At 45.1% G+C, this 25,440-nt stretch overlaps 1 protein-coding gene across 3 annotated transcripts in view; it reads right to left on the bottom strand.

The window, feature by feature from the left end:
- The window catches only part of LOC127580813 (plexin-A2-like), a 470,755-nt gene that overhangs the window by 153,706 nt on the left and 291,609 nt on the right, over positions 1-25,440 (bottom strand). For all 3 annotated transcript variants that reach the window (XM_052034725.1, XM_052034726.1, XM_052034724.1), the window contains exons 6-9: positions 23,918-24,041; positions 19,278-19,431; positions 9,722-9,818; positions 3,696-3,810 (exon numbers count right to left, since the gene is read on the bottom strand). In XM_052034725.1, the coding sequence (XP_051890685.1) occupies positions 3,696-3,810; positions 9,722-9,818; positions 19,278-19,431; positions 23,918-24,041 (490 nt within the window). The remainder of the gene's footprint in view (positions 1-3,695; positions 3,811-9,721; positions 9,819-19,277; positions 19,432-23,917; positions 24,042-25,440) is intronic.

Below are 25,440 nucleotides of genomic sequence, written 5' to 3'. Positions count from 1 at the left end.
CCAAACCCCAGGAACTCACCCACTGACAGCCATGAATGGAGGGCTTTAAGACCTCTCAATAGTTGGTGGGATTTAGAGGAACAAATTTGCAGAGATGGCAGACAGCTGTAGCAAATATAAAGTTGCAATTGTAGGTAATTTTAATGCTACACATTGTTTGGGACTCCCATACTATAAAAGAATTGCATGGGATAGTGTCAAATGTGTTCAGGAAAGTTTCCTTAATATGTAGAAGTCCCAACTAGAGAATGTGATACTGGATCTCCACTTGGGGAACAAGACAGGGCAGGTGACAGGAGTGAGTGTAGGGGAACACTATGGATCTTGTGATCATAATTCCATTAGTTTCAAGATAACTATGGAGAAAGATATCACTGGTCCTCAGGTTGAGATTCTAAACTGGAGGAAGGCTAATTCTGAGGGCACCAGAAGGGATCTGGCAGGCATGGATTGAGGTAGGTTGTTTTCTGGCAAAGAGATGCTTGGTAAGTGGGAGGCCTTCAGAAATGAAATATTGAGAGTATAGAATCTGGGTGTTCCTGTTAGAATAAAAGGTAAGGCTAACAGGTTTAGGGAACCTTGGTTATTAAGGGATATTGAGGCCCTGATAAAGAAAAAGGAGGTGCATATCAGGTATGGGCAGTTAGGATCAAATGAGTTGCTTGAGTATAAGAACTGCAAGAGAACACTTTGGAGAGAAATCAGGAGGGCTCAAAGAGGACATGAGGTTGCTCTGGCAGACAAGGTGAAAGAGAATCCAAAGGGTTTCTATAGCTATATTAAGAGAAAAAAGGATAGTAAGAAACAAAATTCTTCCTCTAGAAGATCAGCATGGTCATCTATTGTGGAGCCAAAAGAGATGGGGGAGATCTTGAATGAATTATTTGCATCTGTATTTACTCGAGACAGTCTATGGAACTGAGGAAAGAGTAGCGAGGTCATGGACTGTATCTGGATTATGGACAAGAGGTGCTTGCTGTCTTGAGGCAAATTAGGGTGGATAAATCCCCAGGACCCGAAATGTGTCCCCTCGGACCTTGTGGGAGGCAAGAGCAGAAATTGCAGGGGCCCTGCGGAGATTTAAAACAACCTTAGCCACGGGTGAGGTGCCAGAGGACTGAAGGATAGCTAATGTTTTGTTTATTTAAAAAAAATGCTCCAAGAATAAGCTGGAAAAATATAGGCTGGTGAGCCTGACATCAGTCATGGGTAAATTATTGGAAGGTATTGAGGAACAGGATATAAGTATTTGGATAGACAGGGCTTTGTGCATGGCGGGTCATGTCTAACCAATTTAAGTGTTTTGAGGTTACCAGGAAGGTAGACCAAGGGAACACTGGATGTTGTCAACATGGACTTTGTCAAAGTCCTGTATGGGAGACTGGTCCAGAACGTTAAGTCGCTTGGCAGTCAGATGAAGTAGTCAATTGGATTCAATGTTGGTTTAGTGGGAGAAGTCAGAGTGGTAGTAGATGGTTGTCTCTCTACTGGAGGCCTGTGACTAGTGGTGTGCTGCAGGGATCCGTGCTGGGTCTGTTGTTTAATGGTTTAGATGATGTGGTAAACTGGATCAGCAAATTTGTGGATGACACCAAGATTGGGGGTGTAGTGGACAGTGAGGAAGGCTATCAAAGCTTGCAAAGCAACCTGGACCAGCTGGGAAAATGGCCAGTGCAAGTGTAGAACAAGCTGCTAGTGGAAGTGGTTCAGTTGTAACATTAGAGAAGTTTGGATAGGTACAGTGGCATGCAAAAGGTTGGGTACCCTGGTCAAAATTTCTGTTACTATGAATAGCTAAGTGAGTAAAAGATGGCCTGATTTCCATAAGGCATAAAGTTAAAGATGACACACTTCTTTAATATTTTAAGCAAGATTACTTTTTTATTTTCATCTTTTGCAGTTTCAAAATAAAAGGGGAAAAAGGCCCAAAGCAAAAGTTTAGGCACCCTGCATGGTCAGTACTTAGTAACACCCCCTTTGGCAAGTATCACAGCTTGTAAATGCTTTCTGTAGCCAGCTAAGAGTCTTTCAATTCTTGTTTGGGGGATTTTCGCCTATTCTTCCTTGAAAAAGGCTTCTAGTTCTGTGAGATTCTTGGGCTGTCTTGCATGCACTGCTCTTTTGAGGTCTATCCACAGATTTTCGATGATGTTTAGGTCAGGGGACTGTGAGGGCCATGGCAAAACCTTCAGCTTGTGCCTCTTGAGGTAGTCCATTGTGGATTTTGAGGTGTGTTTAGGATTGTTATCCTGTTGTAGAAGTCTTCATCTTCAGCTTTTTTTTTTCACAGACAGTGTGATGTTTGCTTCCAGAATTTGCTGGTATTTAATTGAATTCATTCTTCCCTCTACCAGTGAAATGTTCCCCGTGCCACTGGCTGCAACACAAGCCCAAAGCATGATTGATCCACCCCGGTGCTTAAAAGTTGGAGAGGTGTTCTTTTCATGAAATTCTGCACCTTTTTTCTCCAAACATACCTTTGCTCATTGCGGCCAAAAAGTTCCATTTTAACTTCATCAGTCCACAGGACTTGTTTCCAAAATGCATCAGGCTTGTTTAGATGTTCCTTTGCAAACTTCTGACACTGAATTTTGTGGTGAGGATGCAGGAAAGGTTTTCTTCTGATGACTCTTCCATGAAGGTCATATTTGTGCAGGTGTTGCTACACAGTAGAACAGTGCACTGCCATTCCAGAGTCTGCTAACTCTTCCTGAAGGTCTTTTGCAGTCAAACAGGGGTTTTGATTTGCCTTTCTAGCAATCCTACGAGCAGTTCTCTTGGAAAGCTTTCTTGGTCTTCCAGACCTCAACTTGACCTCCAGTGTTCCTGTTAACTGCCAGTTCTTAATTACATTACGAACTGAGGAAATGGCTACCTGAAAACACTTTATCATCTTATAGCCTTCTCCTGTTTTGTGGGCATCATTTATTAATTTTCAGAGTGCTAGGCAGCTGCTTAGAGGACCCCATGGCTGCTGATTGTTGGGACAAGATTTGAGGAGTCAGGGTATGTATAAAGCTTTGAAATTTGCATCACCTGGCCTTTCCTAACGATGTCTGTGAACAAGTCATAGTCCGAACAAGCTAATGAAGGTCTGAGACCTTGGTAAAAGTTATCTGAGAGCTGAAATCTCTTGGGGTGCCCAAACCTTTGCATGGTGCTCCTTTCCTTTTTTCACTCTAAAATTGTACAAAACAAAAATAATACACTAATCTTGCTTAAAATGTTGAAAAGAATGTTTCATCTTTAACTTTGACTTTTGGAGATCAGTTCATCTTCTACTCACTTAACTATTCACAGTAACAGAAATTTTGACCAGGGGTGCCCAAACTTTTGCATGCTACTACATGGATGGGAGGGGTTTGGAGGAATATGGTCTGGGTGCAGGGAGATGGGACTAGGCAGAAAACCAGGCTGACATGGACTAGATGGGCCAAAGGGCCTGTTTGTGCTGTAGTGCTCTATGACAAACACCAGTCTCCCAACAATGAAGATCAGCAACCTGAAGGGGCAATCACAAATCACTTCTCCTGGGAGCCACCTCTCAGTGAAGACCAAATTCGGTGGCAAAATTCACCACTGCATAGGAAGGTGGGGACTAATCAATGTTCATTGCATGTTCTTTAAAAATGTCTCACATGTAGATGTTAATAGACTGACAGATAGCTGGTGGTAAGTGAAGGGGCTTGACTTACCTCAGAGGAGTTGACTCGTCCTTCCTGGAATGAGCAGATGCTTGGATCATGTGTGCAAAGGTTTCGGTATTTACACCAATGGCAATGGAAAGCACTGGTCACACACGACAGACACCTGAAACAAAAAGAGAACAGGAAATGTGTGGAGCTCTCACCTGAAGGACGTCAGTTGTGAAGCAGTCTGGCCAACATGAGGTGCGGTCACTGTTATCTACAAAACCTGTTTTTGAAAACCTGGTTTAAAATTTCATTGCACATGGGGTGTGGCCTTGGCTTCTGTCACCTGGGGCCTCACCACATCTTGTGGCAGCCAGGTCTCGGCAGCAGCATGCCAGGGAAAGGTGTGCCTGTGGGAGCCCAGGAGCAGTGAACGTCAGGTGTGGGTCAGCCCATTATCCATGATAAAGGCCAGAGGGTTGCAGTAACCCTTCACACACGAGCATCATATTGTGGCTAGTCCACATGTGGCAATGTCTTTGGAAATCATGAAGGAATAGGGATAAATGTGAGGGAATGTCTTTGGAAATGCAACAGGGCAACAAGAGTTCAGGACAGGTCAATAAGGGGTTATAAAGGCAGATGAGATGCTCTCCTTCATTAGCTGAGACAAAGATGTAAGAGCAGGGAGGTTTTGCTTGAACTGTGTACAACAAGTTGGTCCACAGCTTGAGCACTGTACCATTTTGGTCACTACACTACAGGAGATGTGATCACACTGGAGGAGGTGCAGAGGAGGACATTGCCAGGGGTGGAAAATTGTCATTATGGAGAAAGATTGGAGAGGCTGGGATGGTTTGGTTTGAAACAGGAGGTTGAGGGGACATGAGAAACTGCAGATGCTGGAACCTGGGGGTAACACAAGGTGCTGGAGGAACTTGGCTGGTCAGAAAGCATCTGTTTGGGGGGGTGGGTGCGGGTGGGTGGAATGGGAGGGAAATGGACAGTTGATGTTTTGGGTTGAGACCCTTCACCTGGACCGCTGTGTCCCACCGCTGCAGTTGAGATGCAGGGTCACATTGTCCATTTCCATGAAATAATGAGGGGCCTGGGTTGAGTAAATTAGAAGAATCTGTTCCCTTCAGTGGACAAGTCAGATTGGAGGCAGAGGTTTAACATCATGGGTGGGAAGATTAAGGGGAGGTATGAAAAGGTATTTGCCCCCAAGGATGGCAGGGGTCTGAAGCAGTGGGAGAGGCAGAAACCCTCGTCACATTAGACAGTCCCTGGGTGTGTACTTGAGGCTTGACCTGCTTGGTCACAGGATTAGGCTGGGTGTTGTTTTTGAACAGGACAGACTTGATAGACTGAATGGCCTCTGGCAGTATGGTAAATTTTCTGTGATTCTAACTGCAATGTTGGATGTAGACACCACTACAGGGAGCTACAATGTGTGGAATAATTCCCATGTCTGCTTCACACGCCACACACAGAATCTGAACTCAGGTAAAGGGCAGCAGGTCCAACATGGGCTCACCAGAATACTCAACTCAATTTTGAAAAGGTTGGACAAAGGTTTGTGAAATCCTGTTCTGCACTGCAGCATAGACTTCAATATCATACAAACTATGGTGCACCAACTCCCTCTGAGGGAGTGCTGCTCAAGGTCTGTTTAATTGAAAAAAGCCATATTAACTGGCTCCTTGCACACTCTGGATACAGTGTCAGGAACAACATCATATGAGAAATTACAGTAAAACTGCCCAATGTAGGGTGGACTATAATCAGCCCCTATGAACCTTCTGCTAGCAATCATCAGCTGGCACGACCTGATGACCCTTGCAATATGTGATGCAGAATTATAAAAACATTTTTTGATATCCATTCACATTTGGAAAGTCATAGAATCAGTCAGCACTCAAACAGAACAGTCAGCGCACCTTATTAATGCCTGCATCAAGTACTAATCCCATTCACCAGCTGTAGACTTCTACATCTTGATGATTCAAGTGCTCATCCAGATGCTGCTTAAGTGTGTGCCTCCACCACCCCCTCAGGCAGTGTGTTCCAGATCCCCCTCTAGACCAGTTACCACAACCTGAAACCCATGTCTTCTAATTTTAGGTACCACTGCTGTAGAAGCAGGTCCTCCCTCAGCATCACCCCCTCAAACCCAGCCTCCACATAACTGAAACACTCCGTCCCAGGCAAAATCCTGAAACACCACTGTGCGCACGCCAGAGAAATCATGGTTTTCCCACTGTATGACCACCAGAACTGTGCACATTTATGACCTGGGAGATGCACAAGAATACAGATGCTGGAATCTGGAGCAAAAAATAATCTGCTGGAGGATCTGAGGGGTCAGACACCTAACCTGCCCAGTTGTGACCCAACCAATCTTTTATAAACTTGTACCATAATCTCCTTGCTCTTACATTCAGTGCCCTGGCTACTGAAGACAAGTATTGTGCATGCCTCCTCCTCCACCCTATCTACCCGTGCTGTCATCTTTAGACTTGGACACTGAGGTCCCTCTGTTCCTCAATACTTCATGGGCCCAACCATTCGTTGTGTATGTTCTACCATTAATAGTCCTCCTAAAATTGCTTCACTTGTAGTTATCAGGATTATATTCCTTCTGCCATTATTTTCTACCAGCTTGTCAATATTATTCTGACTCTCCTCCCCATTGTCAATGATGCCACTGATGTTTGTCATCTGCAAATTTACTAGTCACATTCATATTCAAATCATTAACTTTAACAACAAAACCTTGCTGTTTGTTGTATTACAACAAACACCAATCCCTGTGGTACAGCCCTGGTCACAGGCTCCCAGTCACATAAACAACCCTCCAGCATGATCCTCTGCCTTCCATTACCGAGGCAATGTTGGATCCAATGTGCCATTTGCCACTTGCCCTGCATCCTATGGGCTCTAATCTTTTGGATCCGTCTTCACCTCCAATACATTTTGTTACTACTTTGAAAAATGCAAACAAATTGGCCAGACAGGATCTCCCTCTAACAAATTCACACTGACTCTCCTAGATCAACCGCTGCCTTTCTAAGTGCAGATTCATCCAGTCCCTCAGAGCTTCTCCCATAACTTCCCGACCACTGATGTTAGAATGATTGGTCTGTAATTACCTGGCTTGTCCCCACTGCCCTTTATGAATAAAGGGGCCACATTTGATGTTCTTTGGTCACACGTGGTCAGTGACGTTTTAACAATTTCTGTAAAGTTCCCAGCAATCTCCTATCTCTTCCATTACAGCCTGGGATACAGCTTGTCCTACCTGGCTAGGACATACAATGCCTTTTGTTTTCACCTCCTGGAACTGCTGCTACAGTGAGAACCCAGGGTCAGGGATGCACCTCACCAACAATCCCGTGGTGCAAATTCTCTGGCGGTGAGCAGTGCTTAGTTCTGAGATTGGGGAGACTTTCTTCCACACTCCCCGATACCCACCACTACAGGTTGTGCACTTGCCTGCAGAGGATTAAATTAATTATACGCACAACTTCAAAAGGCCAACGGATAACCATTCACTGTGAGGAAGTGTCAGCAGACATCACTAGGCTCAGAAGGTTAGAGGAAACTACCTTCTGATCCCACAGAATGATCACAACCATCAATCTCCATGTTTGATACTTAATCCCCTCCCTCCTACACAGTAGCTGCTGTGATTTCCCTGTCCCCTATTCACTTAACAAATGACACAGACAAAACCTGAACCAAAAGTACATAAATACCAACTTTTGTCATTTACATTACAAACTGACAACTTGGGAACAAATGAATCCATGTTGTCTATCCTGTAATAATCAATGCACCCACTGGAATGAACACAGTGGCACAGTTGGTGGAGCTACTGCCTCACAGCTCCAGAGACCCAGGTTCAATCCCGACCTCGGGTGCTGTCTGTGTGGAGTTTGCATGTTCTAATTGTGACCGTTTGGGTTTTCCCTGGGAGCTCTGGTTTTCTCTCACATCCCAAAGATGTGCGAGTGGGTAGGTTAATTGGCAGCTGTTAAATTACCTCCAGTATGCTGGTAAATTTGGGGGGAATTGATGGAATGTGAAGAGAATAAAATTTGGATTAGTGTAGGATTAATGTAAGTGGGAGTTTATTGGCCAGCATGACTGCACTGGGCCAAAAGGCCTTCTGCATTACTGAATAATGGACACCTGGTGGGAAGTGGAAGTGACGAACCATTGGTGCTATCTGGTGACTGTGACAATCTGTGTGGCCAGATTCTGCTCTAACTCCGTCTACAAGTCTGCAGGTGACACCACTGTAGTGGGCTGCATCTCAAGTAACGATGAGTCGGGGCACAGGAAGGAGATAGAGAGCTTAGTGGAATGGTGTCATGACAGCAACCTTTCCCTCAATGTCAACAAAAGAGCTGGTCATTGACTTCAGGAAAGGGTGTGGTGTACATGCTCCTGTTTATATCAATGGTGCTGAGGTCAAGAGGGTTGAGAGCTTCAAGTTCCTAGGAGTGAACATCACCAATAGCCTGTCCTGGTCAAATCATATAGATGCCACAGCCAAGAAAGCTCACCAGCGCCTCTATTTCCTCAGGAGGTTAAAGAAATTCAGTTTGTCCCCTTTGACACTCACTAACTTTTATCGATGCACCATAGAAAGCATCTTATCTGGATGTATCATGGCTTGGTACAGCAACTGCTATGCCCAGGACTGCAAGAAACAGCAGAGAGTTGTGGACGCAGCCTAGTGTGTCATGGAAACCAGCCTCCCCTCCATGGACTCTTGTCTTTACCTCTTGTTGTCTTAGTGAAGCAGCCAGCATAATCAAAGACCCCACCCTGCTGGGTCATTCTCTCTTCTCTCCTCTTCCATCAGGCAGAAGATACAAGTGCTTCTATCCCACTGTGATAAGACTATTGAATGGTTCCCTTATAGGATGAGATGGACTCTGACCTCGCGATCTACCTTGTTGTGACCTTGCACCTAATTGTCTACCTGCAATGCACTTCCTCTATAGCTGTGACACTCTACTCTGTACTGTTATGGTTTTTACCCTGTACTATCTCAACGCACTCCATACGAACTCAGTGTAACTGCACTGTGTAATGAATTGAACTGTACGAATGGTATGCAAGACAAGTTTTTCACTGGACCTCAGTGCGTGACAATAACAAACCAATACTAATCAAGTTTTACTGTGAGGAACTGCTGGTGGTTTCCCCTCTAGGACCCTGACCCTGACTCATGGCCAGGCCTAGGCTGATGAGATATTAGTCTCTGCTTTGGAAAATAAACCCAGTTCCTATCACTGCATGAAGCAACACTGGTACTGACTGGCAGCAATGACTCAACTACAGATTGGGTAAACACCAGAGCTGTCACTACAACACGCTGAGAATTCACATGGGATTCTGGCATTGAAGAACAGTGGTGACTGCTCACTATTAGGTAGATTGGGGTGTGGAATGTGATACCAATGGGTAACAGGGCAACGTTTAATTGTTCATTTGTTCCCCAAGTTGCAGGACTGATGAGGACGCCATGTGTAGGACGGGAGGTGATGCCTGTATCATCAGGCCTGTGCACACAGGGTGCCCTCACTAAAGGCAAAGGGCAGGTGGACCCAGTGCTGCTAATGAGCTGCTTTCAGCAGGGAGCCAAATTCTAGCAGGTCCCACCTGTTGTAATGAGGAGCCAGGACTGCCATCACTCAGCTCATCCACTGCTCGGACATGCCAAGCCTGGGAATTGATGAGCAGGCCTGGATGGTCCTTGTCTGGGATGAGAGGTTTTTAACTAAGCTCTGTTTACAAATGGAATGAGCTTTGTTTATTGCTATTTTATCAATATCCCAACTAACTAAAAATACCAGAGGACAATGTTGAGGAATGAACTATTGATTAAAGCCTGTTCACAAATCAGCCCAACAAGACCATCATGTTCATCGCAAGACAAATGAGGCTCTTGAATAATTAGCTTGTGTAATCTGCATGCATTGAGCTGACAAGAGAGACGGTTTAAGACAGCATGTATGTCTGTACATTTACAAATCACTTTAAAAACAAAGAGAAGGGATAGAAGTCGATCTTACAACTGGTGAATGCTGCAGTTGAAGAACTTGAATTCCGTGCTGGCGAAGGTCTGTCCTGTCTCTTTGGACTTCAGCTGGAGACTCACTCCAATCCAATCTATAGGGAACACAACATTCACTCAGTCTCTGTTCATTCTGCACATATTGCCCCTCTAAAGGAGCACACTAGCAATAGAGAGGCTATTAGTGGATAAGATGTTTGTATCCAGAGAAAAGAACTCAGTGGCAGGAACTGTCGGATTAAATCTCAGCAATATGCAGGGTGCTAACATAGAACTTAGATTATTTTACACGTTTCACTGCCTGTCATCCCAAAACACTTCACAGCCAATGAAGTACTTCTTTGAAGTGCAGTCATTGTCACTACAAGGGAAAGGCAACAATCAAATTATGAAGAGTGAGCTTCCAAATACAATGCGATAACGGAAGATCATGCACGTCCACCATACTGATTGTTATGTGTATCGGCCAGGCTACAGGGGTCTTGGTATCTCGCCTCCAGAATAATTGCTGTTTGGAACTACTCTGGTCCATGGTCCTAACTCTGTCTTTATCTCTCGCTGTCTTGATGAAGCAGCCAGCATAATCAAAGACCCCACCGACCTGGGACATTCTCTCTTCTCTCCTCTTCCATCTGGTAGAAGATACAGGAGCCTGAGGGCACGTACCACCAGACTTAAGGACAGCTTCTACCCCACTCTGATAAGACTATTGAACGGTTCCCTTATACGATGAGATGGACTATGACCTCATGATCTACCTTGTTGTGACCTTGCACCTTATTGCACTGCACTTTCTCTGTAGCTGTGACACTTTACTCTGTACTGTTATTGTTTTTACCTGTACTACATCAATGCACTCTGTATTAACCCAATGTAACTGCACTGTGTGATGAATTGACCTGTACGATCGGTATGCAAGACAAGTTTTTCACTGTACCTCGACACAAGTGACAATAATATACCAATACCAATCTGTGGGCCATAACGTTAGCGCACACATGAGTAAAAAGATTTCCATTACTGATGACAGACTTTTCTCACTGCATTTGCTGAGTTCACAACTCCTCGTCAGTCTGAGGACTGAACACAAACGTTTCACTTCCAAGGGTTCTCCAGCACAGCCTGCCACCAATAGTCTTCAACTTCAGTCAGAATTGGTTGGTCAGGAGCTGATGCTAGATCAGGGTGTTACACTGCTAACCTCACTGAATGCGGTTGCCACGGTTCCTCAGCACTGGTTAGCTTCCTGCCTGGTCTACAGGAGTTAGTGATATTTGAACAACAGCCAGGAGTCACACCTCCCAGTTCCCTCGGCTGCCACCACACAGGCCTGGGGTTAAAGTCCACTTGCAGAGTCTGGATCGCTTCAAACCAAACGTGGACTGATTTATTCCAACTAATAAACTTTAATCTAAATTCCGATTTAACTATTCTTTGTTTCAAAACCTTTGATTATTTTGACCTATTGTAAATGCCGAATTTATAGTTGGGAATGAGACGGAGAAGAGTAGAAATGGTTGGATCACCTCGTGGGAGGCATTATGTAGTTCTTTGTCTTCAATGGCTCCCCAAGGTGAAAAACATACACATTTATTTAATATCTGATTACTCCATTGCTTACTGAATACAGAATACCCAGGGGAGAACAATTAAACATTCAGTCTAATCTTCATGAGAAAGTCCTTTATAATGATGGTTACTAATAAATCAGCAGATTTTCTCCACTTTCGGAGCAAGCTTATGCTTCCCTGGAGAGTCTGTGGCTCATCTCCTGAATGGGAAGGAGCCTACTTTCAATGTGCTTTGCCAATTGTTGTACCTCAGAACAGAATCCTGCATTCAGCAGACCTGGAATCGATAAACAGAGATGTAATACATTGATGTTCAAGAACACTATTTAATTGGGTACAAACATTACAGCAATTCCCAGATGAGCTCCTTCCTTCCTTGTTAGTCAATGGAGGGGAAACGTTCTCAGGTTTGGGACAATTCCAAATGAATGTCGGTGCAATTCCACGTTTTCGAGGAAGGGCCAGCCTTGGGGTTGGGAAATCAGGAACACAAACCGAGAAATTAGAAACTATGGGAAAATGGTCCATATCATGACGTTTCGTATCGTGAAGCTGTGTCATCTGCACATGCATCCACAAACATGTTAGATAAAAAATGGTGTTTATTGACATTTTTTCACATAAATACTGTAAGGGCAAATTTTATTTGCTATCTCAAATAGCTGGATAGCAATTTGTGAACTCTGTAAAGGTGAATGTAATGCGGGGACCACCTGTACGTGTGCCGAACTCTGTGGCTAACGTTACCATTACGTCTACACTGGAACAGGCAATCGAGAAGCAGGGACTGACACATGACGTTGTGTGACTGGTGAACACAACAGAGGGTCAACGCCCAGCCCAAGATATGATGCTGGGATGTGAAAGTGAGGAAGAGAAATGTGAAGGGTCCGAGAGGAAGGAGGTAGGTGCAAGAAGTGAAGGTCAGGCTGATAGGGTTCTTCGAGGAGGTGACCAGGAAGATTGATGAGGGTAGTGCAGTAGGTGTGGTCTACATGGATTTCAGTAAGGCGTTTGACGAGGTTCCACATGGTAGGCTTCTTCAGAGGGTCAGAGGGCAAGGGATCCAGAGAGGCTTGGCCGTGTGGATTCAGAATTGGCTTGCCTGTAGAAAGCAGAGGGTTGTGGTGGAGGGAGTGCATTCAGATTGGAGGGCTGTGACTAGTGGTGTCCCACAAGGATCAGTTCTGGGACCTCTACTTTTCGTGATATTTATTAATGACTTGGATGAGGGGGTAGAAGGGTGGGTTAGCAAGTTTGCAGACGACACAAAGGTTGGATAGTGTGGTGGGCTGTCGAAGCTTACAGAGGGGTATTAATAGGATGCAGAGCTTGGCTGAGAAGTGGCAGATGGAGTTCAATCCAGAGAAGTGCGAGGTGGTACACTTTGGAAGGACAAACTGCAAGGCACAAGACAAAGTTAATGGCAGGATTCTGGGTAGTGTGGAGGAGCAGAGGGATCTGGGGGGTTCATATCCACAGATCCCTGAAAGTTGCCTCACAGGTAGATAGGGTAGTTAAGAAAGCTTATGGGATGTTAGCTTTCATAAGTCGTGGGATCGAGTTTAAGAGCCGCGAGGTAATAATGCAGCTCTACAAAACCCTGGTTAGACCACACTTGGAATACTGTGTCCAGTTCTGGTCGCCTCATTATAGGAAGGATGTGGAAGCGTTGGAAAGGGTGCAGAGGAGATTTACCAGGATGCTGCCTGGATTGGAGAGTATGCATTATGAGGAGAGACTAAGGGAGCTAGGGCTTTACTCATTGGAGTGAAGGAGGATGAGGGGAGACATGATAGAGGTGTACAAAATATTAAGAGGAATAGATAGAGTGGACAGCCAGGGCACCAATGCTCAATACAAGAGGAATGGCTTTAAAGTAATGGGTGGGAAGTTCAAGGGAGATATCAGAGGGAGGTTTTTCACCCAGAGAGTGGTTGGTGCATGGAATGTGCTGCCTGGGGTAGTGATGGAGGCTGATACATTGGTCAAGTTCAAGAGATTATTAGATAAGCATATGGAGGAATTTAAAATAGAGGGATATGTGGGAGGAAGGGGTTAGACAGTCTTAGGCGTGGTTTAAAGGTCGGCAAAACACGGTGGGCTGAAGGGCCTGTATTGTGCTGCATTGTTTTATGGTTCTAATGTGGAAACCCTCAGCTGTGGAACACTGTCAGTGTGAGCAGAACCAGTGCTGAGGTCAGGAAATGGCTCTTGTGAGTCCTCGGGTCCCAATGCATGTAAATTGACAGGATTTAATTGTTTTATTGGCTGCCCTGCCATTAAGTATTTGCAGAGTTTTGTAGTTTTAGGTTCACCACAGTGACAAAAGAATACTTTATATTTTGGCAAGATTCAAATCCTTTTCCCACAGCCTGTGGTTTGAGTTGGCACACAGTTACTGAGAAGATGGGCACAGTCAGCGGGTAGAAGCAACTCTTTCCAAGGAGTGACTTCCACCTGTTAAACTTTGAGTTGTCAACGTTTTGCATGGAGTTGAAAGCTGCAGGCAAGAGGACCAAGACTTGACTGGTACTTAACGTATCGCTGGGGGAGTGCTGCGTTGCTGTAGCTGCCGTCTTTCAGATGAGGCAACAGATAGTGTATGCTTAGTTGGAACCTTGGGATCCAAGAGTGGGGACAAAGGAGAGGAGAGGTTCACTCCACACCACACCCAGTGTGTGACGGTGAGCTGACTCACTGCTGCAGGAACCCAGAGGGCAAGGCTTCACAAGGTTTCCTGACACGTAGTCTGCAGCCCCAGATGTGATGTGTTTGTCAGACCACACAGTGTACGTACCTTTGGGTCAACTCTGCTACATTCAGACAATTATCTTTCCCCAAACTTCCTTTACTTTTCTCTGCAACATCAAGTGTTCAACAGGCTTCCAATTGGCTGAATGCTGCCTCATGCACTCATCTGGGTCGTGGGATCCCTCCAGGGTCATGGGGTCCCACCAGGGTCGTGGGGTCACTCCAGGTCCCAGACCAATCTTTCCTCATGGATAGAATTTTCCAGTCCTGGCAACATCCTAGTAAATCTCTATAGTGCAGTCACATGTCAGTGACAAAACTGTGGTCTAACTGTTGTAGTACACAGTTCCAGCAGAACCCTGCAGGGTCCTGATGCAGGGTTTTGACCCAAAGCCTCGACAATTTCCTTCCTCCCACTATTGACCTGCTCGACCCGCTGAGTTCCTCCAGCAGATTGTGTATTGCTCCAGATTCCAGCATCTGCATTCTCCCGTCTCTCTGCATTACCTCCGTTCTCACATTCTCATTCTGCACCTTGACTAATACAAGAAAGCATGCTAGCTGCCTGTTTAACCACTTATCGACCTATCCTGGTACCTTGAGGAACCTGCAGACACAGACTCTGAAGTCCTGCTCCCCCCACCTCCTAATATCCTGCCCTATGTTGTACATGCCTCATTAGTTTTTCTCAAATACATGACCTCGCACCACTCTGGGTTAAATTCCAAATGACCTGACCAGACTATCTGCACCCTCCTGTGGTGTGAAGCTTTCCTCCTCATCGTCAGCTGTTGGGACACAGAATCACAGAACTGTACAGCACAGAAACTGGCCCTTCAGCCCATCGGCCCATCTTGTCCATGATGGCTGTGATACAAATCCACACTAATCCCTTTGGCCTGCTTTTGCCCTGTATCCCTCCACACCTTTCCCATCTGTTCCTATTCATCAGCTCTGAAGTGCTGTAATTGTATCTGCCTTCACTACCACCTCTGGCAGCTTGTTCACAAACCCACCGTGAAAAATTTATCCTTCAGATCTCCTCTAAATTTCTCCCCTCTCACTGTGCCCTCTAGTTCTAGACTTGCCTGCCCTGGGGAAAAAAGAACTTTGACCATCTACCCTGTCTATGCCCCTCGTAATTTCAGTAAACGTCCACAAGGTCTCCCCTCACCACTGTTCCAGTGAGAACCCAAACCTGTCCAATCTCTCCTTATTATGACAGCCCTCCATTCCAGGCAACATTCTGGTGAATCTCGATGATGTTGAGGCCATAACATTGACTTGGTTGAGAGAGGGACAGGAATGGGTGCTTCATGTTCCAGGGTTTTGATCTTTTAGAAGAGATGGTGGGGGGTGGTGGTGGAGGAAGTTGTGCCACTAATCAGGGACAATATCACAGCTGCACTCAGAGGGGACATAATGGAGGGCTCATCCACTGAGTCTATATGGGTAGAACTCAAAAATAAGAAAGGTGCAATCACTCTAATGGGATTATACTACAGACCTCCCCAATAGCCAGTGGGACATTGAGGAACAGATATGCAGGCCGATTAGGGAAAGGTGTAAAACTAATAGGGTTGTTGTTGTGGGCGACTTCAACTTCCTCAATATAAACTGGGACATCTTTAGTGCAAGAGGTTTAGACTGGGCAGAATTTGTTAGGTGCATCCAGGAGGGTTTCTTAAATCAATATGTAGATAGTCCAATGAGAGGAGGGGCCGTACTGGACCTGGTGTTGGGTAACGAGCCTGGCCAGATGACCGACCTTTCAGTGGGAACAGTGACCACAACCCCTTAAGTTAAGATAGCTATAGATAAGTATGGACCTTGCGGGAGAGTATTAAATTGGGTCAGGGCAAATTCCGGGAGCATTAGGCAGGAACTAGGGAGAGTTAATTGGGAACAGCTGTTTCTGGGCAAGTCCACATCTGACATGTGGAGGGTGTTTAAAGACCAACTGCACAGAGTACAGGACAGGGATGTTCCAGTGAGAAGGAAGGAAAGGATGGCAGGGTGAGGGAACCTTGGATGTCGAGAGAGATGGTGAATTTAGTCAAGAAGGAAAAGGAAAAGTATGTAAAGTTTAGGAAGCTCGGATCAAACAGAGCACTTGAGGATTATGAAGAAGCCAGAAATGAAGTCAAGAAGGGAATTAGGAAAGCCAAGAGGGGCCAGGAAAAGTCCTTGGCAAGTGGCATTAAGGAGAAACCCAAAGCATTCTATATATACGTCAAGAGCAAGAGGATAACTAGGGAGAGGGTAGGACCACTCAAGGGTAAAGGAGGGAACATATGCTTGGAAGCGGAGGAGGTGGGTGAGGTCCTTAATAAGGACTTTGCATCAGTATTTACCAAGGAGAAAGATGTGGAAGATAGGGAGATCAGTGTAGATTGTGCTAATATGCTGGGGCATTTCGAGATAAAGGAGGAGGTAGTGTTGGGTCTCTTAAAGATATTAGTGTTGGGTTAGCAAGTTTTCAGATGATACGAAGATTGGTGGATCTGTGGATGGTGTAGAAAACCGGCAAAGGATACGGCAGGATATCGATCAGTTGCAGATATGGGCGGGGAAATGGCAAATGGAGTTCAACCCAGCCAAGTGTGAGGTGTTGCACTTTGGGAGATCAAATGTAAAGAGACAGTACACTGTTAATGGCAGGACCCTTAAGTGTTGATGAGCAGAGGGATCTTGGGGTCCAAGTTCATAGCTCCCTGAAGCTGGCTACACAGGTTGATAGGGCAGTAAAGAAGGCATAGAGCATGCTTGCCTTCATTAGTCAAAGCACTGAGTTCAAGAGTCAGGAAGTTATGTTGCAGCTTTATAAAACTTTAGTTAGGCCACATCTGGAGTATTGCATTCAGTTCTGGTCACCCCATTACAGGAAGGATGTCGAGGCTTTGGAGAGGGTGCAGAAGAGGTTTACCATGATGCTGCCTGGATTAGAGGGTGTGAGCTATAAGGAGAGGTTGGACAAACTTGGGTTGTTCTCTCTGGAGTGGCGGAGGCTAAGGGGAGACCTGATAGAGGTTTATAAGGTTATCAGAGGCATAGACAAAGTAGACAGCCAGTATCTTTTCCCCAGGGTTGAAATGTCTAATACCAGAGGGCATGCATTGAAGGTGAGAGGGGTAAGTTCAAAGGGGATGTGCGGGGCAAATTTTTTTACACAGAGAGTGGGGGGTGCCTGGAATGTGCTGCCAGGGGTTGTGGTGGAGGCAGATACAATAGAGGGGTTTTAGAAGCTCTTAGACAGGCACATGGATGTGAGGGAAATGGTAGGATATGGACATTGTGTGGGCAGAAGGAATTAGTTTAGTTGGGCATTTTATTACTAATATAATTGGTTCAGCATAACATTGTGGGCGGAAAGGCCTGTTCCTGTGCTGTACTGTTCTACATTCTATTTCTGTTTGTTGTTTCATCTGCCAACTTCTCTGTTGTGTCCCTTATATTTAGGTCCAAATCATTAATTTTTAATAACTACACAAAACAAGGGACTCAGTACTGAGTCTGTGGTGACCATGGTCCTGTGGTGACCAAGATCCTGTGGTGACCATTAATTACTCTGTGTCTTCTGCCACTGAGCCCACTGTTGGATCCAATTTTCCCTCTCCCTTGGATCGCTTGGACTTTGACCTTTTTGGCCAGCCCACCACGTGGGTTTTCTCAACAGCTTGAGATTGTTCTCCTGGGGGCCAAGGAGACTGGTACAAATGACGCTTTTTAAAATTATAAGGTTTAAATAGACTTGAGACAAATGTGTAGGTAACAAGAGGGAACAAACTTATGGTATCTGGACACAGAATCAGAGGGAGAACAGGAGAAATGTAAAACAATTGAACGACGGGATGCACCAAATTACAGGTTAATGGATGGATTCATTGGTCATCATCAAAAGACTGAATACAATTAATCATCAAAAGAGAATTGGAGGGAGAAAAGGTTCAGGACTGGGGAAAGGGGGAACCAGAAGTCAATGTGCCAAATGGCCACTAAACAATTCGACTTTTCTGCAGAAACAGATCTAACAAAAAAGAGCAGAGAATTTCCCCAGCATCTTGCACAACTTTCCCGAACTAGTCTTGTAGCTCATTAACTCTTCCCTCAAAGTAATGATGACCATGCATTGAAACACCTTCATTCGCTGTGAAGCCCTTGGGGTAGCCTGAGGAAGTGATCATTTGCTTTGTGAAGTCATTCACTCTGCCTGGCTGATGGTGAACAAGGGCAGTCACCACTCAAAACAACAATGGTGATCCCTCCTTCACTGCTCAATGCCGTTAACACAGCAAACACCACAGTGCGCCTGCATCAGATGGAGCCACTGGAGGATTCCCCTCTGGAACTTCTATTTCTGCATTTGTACAAGGAGTGGAGAATTTTTCTTTATATGGAGTTCATGGTTTGTGGAATGATTGGGAGACTGAAGACTTTGATTGTCTTTAGTTGTCTATTTAACAACAACATTGAAAGCTGGTACTGGTGTTGCTTTCAACACTGTGTCTCCAGTGATGGGATGAGAACTGACTGGGTGGGTAACCCAGGGGACTATCCATCATCTGCCACCTTTGACTGGATCTCGGTGCCATCAGTCCCACACTGGGGTATCTCTATCGAACGTACCGGGTACAATCAAAATAAATGCATCAAAAGTTAGACTGGAGTTAGTCCTAATACTTACCAACCACAACAACATGATTGAAAACATGGCTGTAGCCGTATTAGCAAATAAAGAATTTATATTTAACTGTAATTTACCTGCAAATTATTCCTGGAAGTTGGAGGCTGATAGATGTTTAAAAAATGATGAGAGGCATAGATAGGGTAGAGTCTTTGTCAAGTACTTGAAGATGTGCATTTAAGGTGAGAGGGGGAAAGTTTAAAGGAAATGTACAGGGCAAGTTTTGTTTTACACAGAGGGTAGTAGGTGACGGGGTGGGGGTGGAAGCAGATACAACAGTGGTGTTTAAAAGGCTGTTAGACAGACACATGAACAGGCAGGGAATGGAGGGATGTGGACCATGTGCAGGCAGAAGAGATTAAGTTTAATTTAACATCATGGTCAGTGCAGACATTGTGGGCTGAAGGGTCTGTTCCTGTGCTGTACTGTTTTATGTTCTATGCTCCATGTAAGTAACCATGGAACATGGGAATTCCACAGTTACAGGTGGGACAGTTCCACAGTTACATAGATGGGAGCTGACTTTGTTGGAACAGGGTTGTTACCTTGGTTGCTGAGTACAGGAGGGACATCCTTAGCAGCTGGTGAAATGCACATGATCACATCACCCATCGTCTGACCGTCCACCTCAGTCAATTCACCAAAAGCACAGACGACACCAGCAGAGAGGTCTGGAACATCACTGACTTTCAGAGTGAGCTGCAGGAAACAGATGGGTACAGTTCAGCAATCTCCAGGCAGTGCCTATTTTTATGCTAGGAAGCAGCATGAAGCAGGTTTAATATTAATTGGGTTTAAACACAGGTTCCACTGCCCAATCAATGTGACATCAAGCAGAAGTCCTTGTTAAACATTCATACCAGAGCAAAAGAGTGCAGATACTGGAAACACTCACCTGGTCGGGCAACATCCATGCAGAGCAACAGCACGAATGCTGTGGGTGCAAGGTTGTTGAGCTGAGACATTGGCTCGGTTTCTCTTCCCACAGATGTTGCCTGACCTGCTGAGTGTTTCAATGTTTTGTGTTTTCAGTCCTGCTAAACATCTCCATTTCCAACATTCAATGTCCTTTGAGGCACAGATTAAAGTTACTCAATTAACATCAAGTAGCGTTGTGAGATTTACACGTTATACCATCAGACCTTGATAACGTAGATAAACGATTGTTCAACTGCTAAGAGATTTGTCTTCCTGAAGATAACCAACAGGGTGAAATTCAAAATGCGAGATTAGCAGCAAGCCTGCTGAGAAATTTGCATGAAGCCCCAATGTGCATTATTTAAATGAATTGATTTAAAGTAACTGTCACTAAAATGAAATAATAATCTTGTATTGATGCTTTAAGTTTCCTACACCTGAGCTACACAGCCCAGTTACCTGCCAGTAGATGCTGGCAAGGCGGTTAAGAGTCAGTGTGTTATCGCCGGCCAGTGTATGAGCTGCCAGTCTTTGAACTCCCAAAGAAAGGACTGCAGTCATGATGCATCAGAAGGGCTTCTTCACAAAGCAAATGCACTTCTGTTTCACCTGCTCACTTCAGTCAGAAGGATCGAGTAGGGAGCACTCCACAGAGGTCAGCAGAAGCTGCACATCACTTCTGGAAACAGGGAAACTTCTGACTATGCTAACGTGTGTTCCACTTTATATCAGTAACAAAATTAATAAGCGATCTCACAACCTGTATCTAATTGTAGATTTCTTGCTTGCATTGTTTTTGTGAATCAAAAATCGGGAACAAATCAAGAAGAATTACAACACAATAAGGTGAAAGGGTGTTGGAACCACAGAAGGAGGCCATTTGGCCTCTCATGTCCATGCTGCCTCTCAGGTTCCACTCCCAGCCCTTTCTCTAGAGCCTTACAATTTGTTTCTCACCATATATCTACACTCATTACATTTCTCGCTGCCTCAGTGAAGCAGCCAGCGTAATCAAAGACCCCACCCACCCTGGACGTTCTCTCCTCCCCTCATTATAGGAAGGATGTGGAAGCTTTGGAGAGGGTGCAGAGAGATTTACCAGGATGCTACCGGGGTTGGAAAGCATGTCTTATGAGAAGGAGTTGAGCGAGCTAGGGCTTTTCTCTTTGGAGTGACAGGGAATGAGAGGAGACTTGACAGAGGTGTAGAAGATTATGAGAGGCATAGACAGAGTGGTCAGCCAGCATCTTCTTCCCAGTACCAGGGGTGACCCGTTTAAGGTGAGTGCAGGAAAGTTCAGGGGAGATGTCAGAGGTAGGTTTTTTTTACACAGAGTGGTGGGTGCATTGCCGGGGGGGGGGGGGGGGAAGAGGAGGGGCGGCAATGCAATAGGGACATTTAAGAGACTGTTAGATAGGCACATGGATGAAAGAAAAATAGAGTGTTATGGGAGTTGGAGAGGGGGGTAGATTGAATGCAGATGAGGTTTATATGGTTCAGTACAACATTGTGGGCCAAAGGGCCTGTACTGTGCTGTACTGTTCTATGTTCTCTCCCATCAGGCAGAAGATACAAAAGCCTGAAAGCACGTACCACCAGGCTCGAGGACAGCTTCTATCTCACTGTTATAGACTATTGAATGATTCCCTAGTACGATAAGATGGACTCTTAACCTCACAATCTACCTCATTATGACCTTGCACCTTATTGTCTGCCTGCACTGCACTTTCTCTGTAACTGTGACACTTTATTCTGCATTCTGCTATTGTTTTACCTTGTACTACCTCAATGCACTGTGTAATGAAATGATCTGTATAAATGGCATGCCAGACAAGTTTTTCACTGTACTTTGGTACATGTGACAATAATAAACCAATAAACCAATATCTCTATTCAATTCCATGCTGAAGACCACAGCGCAACCTGCCTCCACCACGTGTGCAGGCGGTGTGTTCCTGATCCCCACCATACCCAGTGCAGGAGAAAGTTATTCCTCACATCTGTACTAATTCTCTTGCTCCTGATTTTATACCTGTGACATCTCCTGGACTCGTGCACAAGTCCTCGGCACCTCCATCAACAGGAAGAGCTTCCCCCTGTCCACTCCATGCAGACCCTCCAACATTTTATGCACCCCTGTCAAATCTCCCCAGCAGTCACTTCTGCAAAGGAAACAGTCCTAGCCTCTCTAACCTGTCCTTGGAACTGTCGTCCCTCATCCCAAAAACCATTCTTCTCAATCTCCTCTGGACCCTCTCTAAGACCCTCACATCCTTTCTCTAGCATTGAACATGGCCCACCAGTTGAGGCCAGGCCAGTGTTGTATCAAGGTTCAGCATGACTCCCTGTTTTTATGCCTCTCTTGCTAACACCCACAATTGTGTACACCTTGTAAACTCCTTTCCCAACCTGCCCTGCCATTCTCAATGACTGGTGCACACATATACCCCCAGCTCCTGCACCCTTTTAGAACAATACCCTTTATTTTACATTGCCCCTCCTCAACCTTCCCACCAAAGTACATCACTGTACACTTCTCCACATTGAACTTTGTCTGTCACGTGTCTGCCCAGTCCAGCGGACTGTCTAAGCCCTGCTGAAGTCTATCACCATCCTTCTTTCTGTTCACAAAGTTTAGTGCCACCTTCAAATTTAGGAATTATGGCTTGTGTCATTGTCCAGCTCACTGACATAGATTGATAAATGCACTGGCCCCAGGGGAATGTCACTATTCAGCTCCCTTCATCTGATAAACAATCATTCATCATGCCCCCATCTTGTCTGTTAGCTAGACAACTTAGGATCCATGCTATCGATGTCTATTTTTCTGCCTGTGTTTCAACTTCAATCCCACCTGTATTGTGGAAAAAATGCCTTCTGAAAGTCCGCGTAGACCACATTGACTGCATTACCCGCATCAATTCTAACCCTCAGCTCATCAAAAAATTCTAGCAAACTTGTTGAACTTGACAAAACAAATATTGTTGAATATGCACTAGTTTACCTTAATTAATCCATTCTCCTCCAGGTGACTATTAATCCTGTCCTGGATCAATGTTTTCAGAAGCTTTCTGGTAAATGGAGTGAGGGTATTTGGAGCTCATTAAGGTTAACAGCATGAGAGATCAAAAACGGCAGAGGGGATTTAATGCAGACAAGTGTGCGGTGATGCACTTTGGGAGGACAAACCAGGGTAAACCTACACAGTGAATGGTAGGGCTCTGAGGTGTGCGGTAGAACAAAGGGACCTGGGAACACAGATCCATAGTTCCTTGAAAGTGGCACCACAGGTAGATTGGGTCGCAAAGATAGCTTTTGGCACATTGGCCTTCATAAATCAGGGCATTGAGTACAGGAGTTGGGATGTTATGTTGAAGTTGTACAAGACAGATTTTGGATTATTGTGTGCAATTCTGGTCACCTACCTACAGGAAAGATATCAATAAGCTTGAAAGAGTGCAGAGAAAATTTACACGGATGTTGCCAGGACTTGAGGACCTGAGTTATAGGGATTGGTTGAATAGGTTAGGACTTTATTCTCTGGAGCGCAGGAGAATGAGGGGAGATCTTATAAAGCTATACAAAATTATGAGGGGTATAGATAGGGTGAATGCATGCAGGCTTCGGGTGAGACTAGAGGTCATAGGTTTAGGTGAAAGGTGAAATATTTAAGGGGAATCTGAGGGGGAACTTCTTCACTCAGAGGGTGGTGCGAGTGTGGAACGAGCTGCCAGCGGAAGTGGTGGATGCAGGTTCAATTGTAACATTTAAGAGAAGTTTGGACAGGTAGATGGATGGGAGGGGTTTGGAGGGAGATGGTCTGGGTGCAGGTGGATGGGACTAGGCAGAAGATCAGGCGGCATGGACTAGATGGGCTGAAAGGCCTGTTTCTGTGCTGTAGTGCTCTATGACTCTAAATAAGAATGACAGAAGTTGGGGATGCGGAGGAATTTTTTCACTCGATGGTTGTGAATCTATGGAAGGCTCCACCCTGGAGACCTGAGTGGCTGAGTACATGCAAGGCTAGTAGATGTTTGGGTGAATGAAGAGTTATGGGAAAAGAGTGGAGCAGTGTCCAGTCCTGAGCTCATCGAATGGTGCAGCAGGCTCAGGGGTTCATATCTTCTCTTCTTTTCTTTACGTCATTTAACTTTGCAGTAATGTCACCAAAGCTGTTGTACTCAACAACCCAACATTCTTTCCCGGTTTTACACAGGCCAGCATACTCAACCAAGAATGGTTGCAGCCCTGTAGTGCAAACACTCACCGGGACACTGTGCTCGGACACGGATATGCTGCTTGGCTGGATACTCAGCTTCACACACTGTCCAACACTGGCGGCGAATCGATGTGGTTCCACTGCTCGCTCACACTTGTCCTGTCTCGTGCACCTTAAAAAATGAGAAACATTCAGTCGATGTAGAATGGTTAAGTCCTTGTGCCTGACAACAGACCAGATAAAAATGCAGCATTTTAATTAGAATGGCCAATTAATTCAGCTCAGATCTCACCAATTGAAAAGTAATTCAAACCATTCCCCTGTAGGGAGAGGCAAAATTTGGTTTAGGCTCTTGAACACACTTGAGACCATGTTCAGTTGGACCATTATGGTCTACAGTGATTACATCTCCTCTGGGGTAACAAAATGCCGGTTCACAAGCCAGAAGGTATTAATTTAAATTAATTTCCTGTTTGTCACACGTGATGACTTTGAGTTAACATTTGAAGTATGTAAATTCTGGGTAGATATTTCTAGTGTCCTGGTGAGTGGTGTTCCACTTACAGTATGGGAGCAGACAAGTGCATGCACCCCTGCCAACACTCCCTGCTGATTCCACTCAGCACCGGAGATTCAGCACAATTAAGACTACAATAAATAGAATATTAACAAATTTGTTAATGAATCTCCAAACTCAGCACTGTATGACTTTGACTGACATTTCTCAAACAGCAGGAAGCAATGACTTCACCTGCTGACCCAGTCGAGCCTGGCACATTCTGGCCTGCAAGGACATGGGGAAATGAGTCACTTTTTCTGCACATCATTTATGCAAAGTCTTCCAATTTGAATTAGCTCTGACAAATCAAGTCTCTGAATTTACAATTCTAATGCAAACCAAACTTTATTGAGCATTCCAACAACCTGTCCAGAATACTGAAAATTTCTAATATTATTAAATATTTACCCACCTCCAGCAGTTTGACCCTGCTTGGATTTATACAGACAGGGCCTTTCCTGAATGATGATGAATTGATTTTTAATTTTGAAAACTGATTTCGTATTCCCACAGAAAGTATAGTATTTAGTTAGCTCTGGTGAGAAGGACCTTAGTGTCCAACCTCTGTGAATATTTAACTGTCACTCCTAACCTCACTGAGGAAAGAGGGAGGTTGAATGAACAATATTGGACTGCCCTTTCACCTGGGCAGGGAGGTAAAACCATAGAACGGCAATGCTGGTGTAAGGAAGGAATTAGACGCAGGCTGGATCCAGCACTGGGCCCCCAAAGTCTGACAGAATGTCACACAGACAGTCTGTGGCATTTCGCGAATAAATCACAGGGGAGAAACTGCAGCTCACAACTCAAAACTGCAATCATTTAAACAATGCTGCCTGCTTCACCAATTCTTGTAATTATAGCCATCTGCTCAAGAAGGATTTGGCAATTTAGTGATCCATTTACTGGATGAACCTGTCAGTACAGATGCAAAGGGAGACTGGTGCTCCCACTGGGGGTGCCCAGAGGGAGGGTGATGCTCCCACTGGGGGTGTCCAGAGGGAGGGTGATG

Source organism: Pristis pectinata, chromosome 20 (genome assembly GCF_009764475.1).
Source record: "Pristis pectinata isolate sPriPec2 chromosome 20, sPriPec2.1.pri, whole genome shotgun sequence".
NCBI lineage: Eukaryota > Metazoa > Chordata > Chondrichthyes > Rhinopristiformes > Pristidae > Pristis > Pristis pectinata.
The sequence above is the reverse complement of the archived record's forward strand: the minus strand, read 5'-3'. Positions and strand labels throughout refer to the sequence as shown.